The 10,805-nt window shown below is 44.1% G+C and overlaps 1 protein-coding gene across 1 annotated transcript in view; it reads right to left on the bottom strand.

Moving 5' to 3' along the window:
• The window catches only part of BEGAIN (brain enriched guanylate kinase associated), a 196,331-nt gene extending 191,408 nt beyond the window's left edge, over nucleotides 1–4,923 (bottom strand). The window contains exon 1 of the mRNA XM_063147652.1: nucleotides 4,839–4,923. Coding sequence (XP_063003722.1) covers nucleotides 4,839–4,852 — 14 coding nt within the window. The 5' untranslated portion in view covers nucleotides 4,853–4,923. The remainder of the gene's footprint in view (nucleotides 1–4,838) is intronic.
• Nucleotides 4,924–10,805: the final 5,882 nt, after the last annotated feature.

Here is a 10,805-nt window from a genome sequence, read left to right on the forward strand (position 1 = left end):
TATTCCATTATGAAAGCAGTATGAAAGCGGTATATAAGAGGCAGGAGCCACACTACTGCTTTATAGCAGTATTGAAGTGCACTGACAACTGTTGGGGCCCATTGACACATACTATATACCGCTTTCATACCACTTTCATAATGTTATATCCTGCTTAGTGTAGATGTGTCATGGGCCCCAACAGTTGTTAGTGCACTTCAGTACCTCTATAAAACAGTAGTGTAGATCCTGCAGTGCACTTCAATACTGGTATATAAAGCAGTCGTGTGGCTCCTGCCTTTTATATACTTCTATCATACCACTTTCATAGTGAAATATCCTGCTTGGTGTAGATGAGCCCTAAGTGTTGCAGAGGGGAATTTCTGTCCCAGTGAAATTGCTAGAGGAAACTTCAGCTTTGAAAGTGCAGAATATTCATTAGAGCTCTGCTATTTAACATTCCCATCTAGCTACTCAGGGTGTGTTATGTTGACATCTCTACAAAGAGCTGCTCCATAGTGAGTCAGATTTATGGTCTATCATCTACTACCAGATTTTCTACGCTGGGAAATGCTCTCTAGTATTGGACTCCAAGATACACTTTTATAAATGAAAGGGCAGAGAACTGAAGCAAAAGCTTGTTAATGAATATTTTAAGTCCCATTCAGAACTTCTGCTCCCCTCCTTTAAAGCTGAAGGTTTTCTCATAAGAATATGATCTTGTGTTATTATTCTGAATTGTTGGATTTTGATTTTTTTAAAAAACAAAAAACAAAAAACAAAAACCTATCTCATCAGGAAAAAACCCACCTTGCTTAACTTTTTACTTGGGATGAGTCTTGTTTTGGGGAGCTGGCCTACAGAATTATCATGTGACTCACCCAGGTAGCCACATGATCTACAAGAACTTCATGTGATCCAATCGGCTCTTCATAGGTTACTGGTACATGGCTGGATAACAGATATTAAAAGATGGAAATCCTGTATGGAAAGCTTTTGGGTCCATGATGGAGTGGTTACTCGGCTAAATTTTTCAGTCAGCCTAGGAGGGAGAAACCAGTGTTGTAATTTACTAAACAGGCTCTTATTCTGAGATCTTTGGTATATAGTAGATTACTAAAACATCAGGCTGTCAAGCATAAGATCACTGGGACAAACATCATATTAAGTTTTTTTAAAAACTATATTTCTTATGCTCCTCGTCCCCCAAAGATAAATAGAAAATCAGAGAAATATCAGCCTGAGGTGGACGGAGATAATATATATTATTCTTATTCCAGTGGATCACAGGTTTTCTTTTAAGGACCACATTTAATTTTCTTTCGTTTTTGTGTGGTCAGAGGCCATACGTGTGAAGTAAGAGAAGAGAACGCAACCACCACACCTGCACATGATTCCATTGATAGCACCACTGGAAAGGAGAGGCTATTATTCACTAGCACTGTAAGGCCTTAGCTAGACCTAAGGTTTATCCCAGGATCGTCCCGGAGTCATCCCTGTTCATGTAAATGACAAACAGGGGATCCCGGGAGCAGGCAGGGATGACCCTGGGATGATCCCGGGATAAACCTTAGGTCTAGCTAAGGCCTAAATGTAGCTAAAACAAATAAACCCAGATGTGATAAGCCCAGGTTGGGCATACACTCCCTTAGGCAAAGAAGCCTAAGCATGTACAAGCTCAATTGTGTTAAAAGCCAAGACAGTACAATAAAGAACAAGTTGGCTGTATTTCCAGAAGCAGGGTGCTATTTCAGATTTCAGAGGTTTAAAGCCCTAAATGGCTTGGGACCTCAATACTTGAGAGAGTGCCTCTCTCTCTATATGCCTGCCTGAGATTTGAGGTCTGTTGGAGAAGCCGTCCTCCGCGTCCCACCAACACGAGATGTACGTAATGTAGGAGAGGGCTTTCTCTGTTGTGGCACCCTGGCTGTGGAATGCTCTCCCCTTGGAGGCCCGACTGGCACCAGCACTGGTTTCATTTTGGCGCCAAGTTAAGACATGGCTTTTAAACAAAACCTCTGATGGCTAAATTCACCAAGCCTGTACATAGTTTTAATTGTTTAAATTGGTTTTACGGTTTTTAAATTTTGTGCTGGTTTTAGCTCTTTAATGGTTTAATTTGTTTTTAGTTGTGTATATTTATTGTTTTATATTGGTTGTATGCTTTTATCTGTACACCGCCCTGAGATCCTTGTGATATAGGGCGGGATACAAATGTCTTAATAAATAAATAAATTTCAAGGTGGGGTGGGGAGCAAGGAGAAGAAAAAGGGAGAAAATTCTCACTGAAACTTAAAAGCCCGGCTCTTGGATAATCTCCATATGAAACTAGGGGGTGTTGGTGGGGAGGATTTTAATGGCACATGCAGCATTCACTTTTTTCATACCTCATCATATCTATAGCAATGTTGTCAAGCCAGGGTTGGGCAGGAAGCCTTTGACATGCAAGCCTAGGATACAGGCCCAATTGATTGTTTATTTTTATTTTTTTAAAAAAATAGGATGTAGAACCAGTGAGACGACCGGAAAAAGAAGTCTTCTTGAGGAATAATTAAGGGCCCCAAACTCAAGGGGTGGGAGGCCTCCCCAACTCTCCCTAAATACCACTTGTGTCCTGATGTAGGAACAATAGGAAACTGCCTTATACTGAGACAGACCATTGGTCCATCTATCCTAGTATTGCTGACACTGACGGGCTCTCCAGGGCTTTAGGCAGGAGTCCAACCCTACCTGGGGATGCTGGGGATTGAACCTGGGACCTTGGGATTGCAAAGCAGGGGCTCTACCACTGAGCTACAACTCCTGAGCAACGCCTAAAACAAAGTCATTTTCTTTAGGCTCCAGTTCGCTACTTGAAAAAGGGTTATATTAGTGCCCACACTCGTAAAATGTGATCAGCAAAGGAGAAATGATGATGATGATGATGATGATGATGATGATGATCTGGGCCTTTTTGTGCCTTACAGTCTGACAATGTCCCCCACCCCAATGCCTATAACAATATCATGAAGGTGGGAGTGAGAATTAACAATGAATCTAGCTTAGTAATGATGACTTGAGTGTACTTCTGTTGACTAACACCCTTCGCCTTGCTTTGCAATGCCCCATCAGCTCATCTCTTCCAAATCCTCCCAACCTCTTAAATCTATGCTGCACACATAGGGCGTTTTGTTAAAAGCAAGAGCAAGGCTCTTCCCTTCCAAGCAAGGATGATAAACACACATAGACCTCATTTGCCAAGTATTTGCTTGCCCCCAAAGCAGCATAATAATCTTCCCCCGACCTCAAGGCATTTTCCATTGCGACCTTTGATTCCTGCAACACCAAACAGCAATGAAAGACTGACCAAACAAAAGTACTGATGTCAAGATACATTCGGTCATACTGTCTTTGCAAATATGTGAAATCATCATCATCATCATCATCATCATCATCATCATCATCACCACCATCATCCTGCACATATGTTTTCTAGCTAAATTCCAGAGAAAGGAGTCCGTCCAGATGTCTTCAAGAGCTCTACCCTCTCCTGTTCTTACTAATTTGTACTTGTTATCATTTCATCAGAGCTTTGCAACTTTCCTAACACTCCTTAAGAACTTTGTGGTGACGCTTTGACATCCTTGAACCTGAAAACTGTATCCCATCAGATCTACTGCTGCAACAGCTCACTAATAACTGAAGGAAAGGAACTTAATAAACCCCAAAGCTTAGAAAACATCTCAGGATGTTAAGATAAATGTTGTTAAAACACAGCAAGGGGATGGCCAAGCTCTGAATTCTGCTCCTTTGCTTACACATTCTGATCCTCTGCGTAGTTACTCAGAGGTTAAGTCCCACTGTGTTCAATGGGGGCTTACGCCCAAGTACGTGTGGACAGGTGTTTATCCCCATAACTCTATTGATGCCCTCAACAAAAGCAAGTAACAATTGTCTCAATAAGGATCAATGGCCCGGGGTCTAAAAGAAACAAGTCCTTGCAAGACATACAGAAGCAAGATCTCCAGATGCATACTTGACACTCAAGACAAGAGCCGTGAAACTTGTACGTTTCAAAAACGCCATCTCCCCTTTGACTTAAAGCAGGGGGTGACGCTAAGAAGAAACTTCCACAAGCTGTCAACATACTGAACACAGAGGAAACCACCTTTTGGGGGGGGAGGGGGAAGAGGGGCTTGATTTTAAATTCCCAACTACTCAAGAAATGTCAAACAGAGAAAACCAAACACCCGTGCTGCAACATTTACACTGAAACAAACAATGGCCATTCAACGCTTCGGTGCAAGCTTTAATTCTTTATTTTTATATTTATTTTATTGGTAGCTCTTCCCTCCTCCTCCCCCCTCCTCCCTGTGAATTATTGATCTGGCTTTTCTTATTGAAAAGGGAAAGCATGTTCTGGCAATAAACTGACAAGTGCTGGTGCCTGCATTTGTTCAATCGACTATCCCTCACATCTCGGAATGGAAACATGTCAGTGTGCAGAGAGAATGAGAGGGGAGCTGTGCAAAAGGCACTGGGCAGCACCCCCTTCATTCCCCCTCCCCATTTGTCTGCAGACCCCTGCCCCTCTGACATCCAGGGCTTTTATTTTATTTTTTAATTTATTTTTTTAAAAGGCAATCCAAGTCTATTTCAGCAAGCCAGCCAAATAAATAAATAACGTCGATTTACAAAGCTTCTGTAATAATACACCCAGCGATCTCTTGCCTTATCAAAATGAGACATACAGAGGAGAAGAAGAAGAAGAAGAAGAAGAAGAAGAAGAAGAAGAAGAAGAAGAAGAAGAAGAAGAAGAAGAAGAAGAAGAAGAAGAAGAAGAAGAAGAAGAAGAAGAAGACACAACTGAGCAGACTTACCTTATTTTCTCCATCTCTGCCGCAGAGGCCTACAAGAAATCAAAGAACAAGGAGCGAGTGAATGGAAGAGGCAGCAGAAGCGTTCAGTGGGCAGAGGCGTGCATAGTTCAGGCTTGTATCCCAAGAGGGGGCAGCCCACCGGGCGCCCACTGGCAGCCGAGAGAGCGCCAGCCGGCGGCGCCCAGACCCGCACGGGCAGCAGCGGGGGAAGAGCAAGGAGGCAAAGCACATCGACGGGTCGGGACTCCGGAAGGAGGCGGCCGCGGGCTGCGGAGAAGGCGCCGGACCCAGGAGGCATGGGCAGCCCAGCCCGGAATGACTGCGTGCGGAGCGCCCCGGAGGAGGAGGCAGTAACAGGTTACTGAGCCGATCGGATTTCGGGAGAGAGAAAGTTGCAATCGCAGGGTAGCCCCGTGCAGGGGGAGGAGGAGGAGGAGGAGGGACGGAGGGAGGGACGGAGGGAAGGAAGGAGAGAGGGAGGGAGGCAGGCACACGACAGGGCGGCATCAGCTGCCGGCTAGAAGCAGCCAACGATTTTCAAGCTTCGCTAAAATCCGGAGGTGTCTTTTTTTAAAAAAAAATTCATCACGTTCCTCCAAGATCTCGACAGATGGGAGTGCGCATAAGCCAAGCAGCCCGAGCGAAGAGTTTCAGGGATCGCATTCGCGTGCCATCTCCCCCCGCCCCCCAGCCTCCTGTAATTGCCTGGCCATACAGTTAAATAAACACCTCTTCAGTTAACACATTTCCATCCAGCTTGGGGGGGGGGTGTTGAACAAGAACCACGCCAGAGCTCCCACCCCACTCCAGGTTGATCACGGCACAGGGGGAAGTTTTCGGGGGGACTCTTTAGTTTAAACACCCTTCCTCCGCCCCTCCCCAATTTCTTTTTTTTAAAAAAATTCTCCGGCTTGCATCCTACAGGCATCCTATAGTTCTATGCGACTAGATCCTATATATATATATAAAAAAGGCAAGAAAGAACCCTCGCTTAGCTCCCTGGGTCCTGCGACTTTCCACACAGAGATTTTCCCCCTTTGCTTCATGCTTGTGATACTACCCCCCCCCCCCACACACAGACACCTGTAGACTTTTTTTTGGGGGGGGAAAGCATCACTAACCCGCAGCTTTAAGGTGGCCCACAGGACTTGCTTTTAGTTTAATAGCATGTGGCTCTCGTTCTCTCTCTCTCTCTCTCTCTCTCTCTCTCTCTCTCTCTCTCTCTCTCTCTCTCTCTCTCTCATCTCCAAGGTTTTCATTGCTAATCACGGAACTATTTAATCATAGCTTGCTTACTGTATCTTTGCTACAGGATCTCAGCCATTCATTTCTTTTAACTTGCTTCCCCCCTTCTTAACAAAACACTGTTTTATCAACCCTTGGACAATTTCATTACCGGTTTTGGACAACTGTAATTGTGTGTGTGTGTTTATACACACACACACACACACACACACACACACACACACACACACACACTAGAGCTATCTCCTGCCCTCAAATAAATCCAGAGGGTTGTGTGTGTTTTTAAATAACTCCTGCCAGCCCACTTTTGTGAATTAGAGAATAACATTCCAGGGCAAGTCAAATTGTCAAAAAGTAAATTACCCTAGCTCTTTAGTCTCAAGAGGTTAGAAGATCTCTCATTTAAAAGCCTTCTGTTTTAGATAGTACTGGTTTTGCAACACAGGGCACCTAGGTATAAAGGAGATAATGAAAAAGATAATTTTTAAAAACTCAGAGAAAGGAAGATCTACATGGCAGCATTTGCTTCTTTAACTGAGAACAAATCCCCATCTTCTCGTTGCTTTCCTGTGTTCCTATGGTCCATTCACTTCTGATCTCATAGCTGTTCCCTGTGTCCATTGTTGCCTTGGCAATCACTAGTAAAATGCATAGAGAGTCAAATAGAATCTATATCCCCCCCACACAGAGAGACATTCTTGAATAATGCTCTGTGCACAAGATCAGAAATGTTTTCTAAATGCCACCCTGTTGGGTGTGCCACACACATTTCAAAATACTGAATGTCCCAAATCCCAAATGGTAAATGTCACCATGTGTTCTATACGACTAAATCCTAAAAGATTTTTGTTTTAATTGTTGTGTTGGTGCATTAGGGAAGGGAATGTGTGCTTTTACATTTCACATGCAACCCACATCATGTGCCAACGCATCCTCCTGAATCATCATACCTTCGCTGATGTTGTACAAGAATCCCTGTGCAAATTCAAGTTCCTACCTGCACTAGTGCATATTCCTATATAATGCATTGAGCTAAAAGGAGGACCAGGCAGACCAGAGGCTTCCTTGTTCAATGGCAGCCAGCCCTCCCTGCCTTTTAAAGCAAACATTCCATGAGTTAAGTCCAGAGCATAAGAGATTGCTACTCAGATGCATACTACAGTGCCCCACCCCCCTGTTAAAGCATGGGTCTTGGCAGATGCCCAACAATACTGACTCCTTAGGCTAGTCCTGCCAAACAGTCTTCAAAGGCAGTCCCACATGCAGCAAGTTGCAGTAATCTAACCTGGCTGTTATGAAGGCATGTCTGACTGTATATTACAACTCTCTCTCTCTCTCTCTCTCTCTCTCTCTCTCTCTCTCTCTCTCTCTCTCTCTCACACACACACACACACACACACACACACACAAATGTTTTGTAGTGAATTTGCTTCTAGTTTATTGAACTGCTGAGTAGACAACAATGCAATACAGAAGAGGCGGAAAGAAGACCCTCTAGGCCACAACCAAGCCTATAGACCCTCTTGGCTTCTGGCTCCTGGCCATGGCTCAGTGGTGGAGCACATGATTTGCATGCAGAAGGTCCCATGTTCAATCCCTGGCATCTCCAGGTAAGACAGGAAAAATTCTTGTCCCAAACCCCAGAGAGCTGCTGCCAGTCAGTGTCAACAATACTGAGCTAGATGGACCAATGATTTGGCTCAATATAAGGCAGGTTCCTATGTTTCTGTCCAGGAATGCTACCATGCCCCAGCCACCTATGTCTCAAACTGGTCACTACCGCAATGGGCTGTGCTAGTCCCTAACAATTCACTCAATTTGAGATTCTCTTGTTTTAAACAAAACAACAACAACAACAACAATTCATCACAGAAGCCAGCATAGCATGGCTTACTGGAACAGAAGTGCAGCACTTTGCAAAATAAAATAAAATAAAATAATAAAAAAACAAGGAACCAACCAAATCTAATAATCTCAGCAGCACCCAGCATAACAAACAGAACTAGTGCAGGCAACATTGTGAATCAAAGGCCAAATGATCTTCAGCTCTGCTGGGAGGAGGCTGAACATAGCTCTCTAGAGCAACGGGGCTGCCACAGAGAAGGCATTGCTCTTGGTAGAGGCCAATCTAGCCTCCACATATGGTGAGACATGGTACAGGACCTCCTCTGGAGATACTTACTGTTAGGAGTAAGTATCTCCTGAGATAATCAGGAGGAGTGCTAACCTGTTTAGGGATAAGGTATTTCCAACCAGCTCTTTGAATTTGTCTCAGGAATGAACTGAGAGCCAGTTACAGCTGCTTCAGAACAGATGAAATATGGGAAGACTGGTCCACATCTGCTCTTCCAACAAAATTTCAGAAGATCCGTTTTGCCTTCTTCTCAGATGCTCGGAGAAGGGTCTTCTCTGTGGTGGCCCGCAATTGTGGAATGATCTCTTTGTTCTGTACAGCACCATGAAAATTGATGGCGCTATATAAATATAATAATAATAATAATAATAATAATAATAATAATAATAATAATCTTTTTGACAAGGCTTGCCTTGCTATCTTTTCAGCACCAGGTCAGGACTTTTCTCTTTTCCCAGGCATTTAGCAATATGTGATAACCTTAACTGTTCCCAGATCTGTTTTCAGGTTCAGCTGACAGCTTATAGTTGTTTATAGTTGTTTTTAGATATATGTTTTTGGGTATATTGTATGCTTTTATGGTTTTAAATTTTGTATATTGTTTTTAATTGTTTAATGTTATGTAAATCGCCTAGAGAGCTTCAGCTATAGGGTGGTATAGAAATGTAATAATAAATAAACGGCTTGGGGCCAGGTTATTTGATGGAATGCCTAATAGAATCATAGAATCATAGAAAAGCAGAGTTGGAAGGGGCCTACAAGGCCATCGAGTCCAACCCCCTGCTCAATGCAGGAATCCCCCGTAAAGCATCCCTGACAGATGGTTGTCCAGCTGCCTCTTGAATGCCTCTAGTGTGGGAGAGCCCACAACCTCCCTAGGTAACTGATTCCATTGTAGAGTTGACACAACTCTATTCACAACTCTATTCACAACAGACTCTGCTATTGATTCCAATAGTAGAGTTGGAAGGGGCCTACAAGGCCATCGAGTCCAACCCCCCACTCGATGCCTCCTCCCATATGTACCTGCCTGGACCTTAAGATCATCCATAGGGGCCCTTCTCCATGAGCCCCTGCCAAAGGAAGTGAGGCAGGTGGCTACTAGGAGGAGGGATTTCTCCGCTGTGGCACCCTGGCTGTGGAACAAGCTCCCCAGAGAGGGTTGCCTGGCGCCTACACTGTACTCCTTTCATCGCCAGCTGAAGACCTTTTTAGTTTCTCAGTATTTTAATACCTAATTTAACTTAAATTTAAACTTTGCTGTTTTAATTCCGTATTTTAATCTTATATCAATTTCTGCAGTGTGGTTTTATCCTGGTTGTGCTTTTTATATTGTATTTGTGTTTTTAGATTGTTGGTTGTTTTATTATGCTCTTCATGGTTTTAATTTCTGTGAACCGCCCAGAGAGCTTCAGCTATTGGGCGGTATAAAAATGTGGTAAATAAATAAATAAAATCTCACAGAAACATAGGAAGCTGCCTCTATAGGACTCGGACTATTGGTCCATCAGCCCAGTATTGTTGACACTGATGGACAGAAGCTCTCAAGGGTCTCAGGTAAGATTCCTTTCTATCTCTACCTGGAGTTGCTGGGAATTGAACCTGGGACCTTCTGCATTCCATGCAGGTGCTGAACCTTGGCTCCTCTCAGAGGTTCACCAGTGAGTGGGCTTCCCCTTCTTCTTCTTTTACCTGCAGGTCTTCCTTTCCCCCCAAGGTCTTCATTTCCCCCTTAATGAATGTAATGGAGTGCTGTCACCCAATTACAATCAGTAGGTAAAAACTGAGCAACTAGGCCAACCAGAAAAGAATTTGCACTTTATAAAGCTCCTTTAAGGTGGGCTTTAAGGGGCCATTGCAGTTCTTTTATACACCTGTCATCTCAGATTACAGCAACCCAGTCTGGGAGTCACCACCAAATCTTGAATGACAGCACCCAACTTCCTGCACTTCTAGCAGTGGGCTCAGCTGGCACATCAGTTGAAGCTGGCGAAAGGCATTCTGGAAATCACAGTCCACTTGGGTAGATCCCAACCTGTGGAAGCAGGTGGCTCCAATGTCAGGGGGGCAGTGAATCTGTTCTGGGTTTTGGTCGTAACCAGTCAGAACTCTAATGGGGGCTATCCAAGGTGCTCTGAACCATGGACAGCTCCTTTAGAACTCTGACTGGTTCTGATTAAAACTCAGAGTGGATTCACCACGCCACTAATGTCATAGAATCATAGAATCATATAATAGTAGAGTTGGAAGGGGCCTATAAGGCCATTGAGTCCAAACCCCTGCTCATTGCAGGAATCCACCTTAAAGCATCCCTGACAGGTGATTGTCCAGCTGTCTCTTGAATGGCTCTACTGTGGGAAAGCCCACAACCTCCCTATGTAATTGGCTCCATTGTTGTACTGCTCTAACAGTCAGGAACTTTTTCCTGATGTCCAGCCGGAATCTGGACATCAGAGCCACCAGCCTCCATTATCCCCACCTGGACAAAGTGCCCCCAAACTATAAACCTGCTACTTACAGGGAAGTGCAAACCCATGTAGTTAAGGCATAACTTGAACCAATGGGCCCACTGATTCCCACACTCTCAC

The sequence above is a fragment of the Elgaria multicarinata genome, chromosome 2 (assembly GCF_023053635.1).
Source record: "Elgaria multicarinata webbii isolate HBS135686 ecotype San Diego chromosome 2, rElgMul1.1.pri, whole genome shotgun sequence".
In the NCBI taxonomy this organism is placed as follows: domain Eukaryota; kingdom Metazoa; phylum Chordata; class Lepidosauria; order Squamata; family Anguidae; genus Elgaria; species Elgaria multicarinata.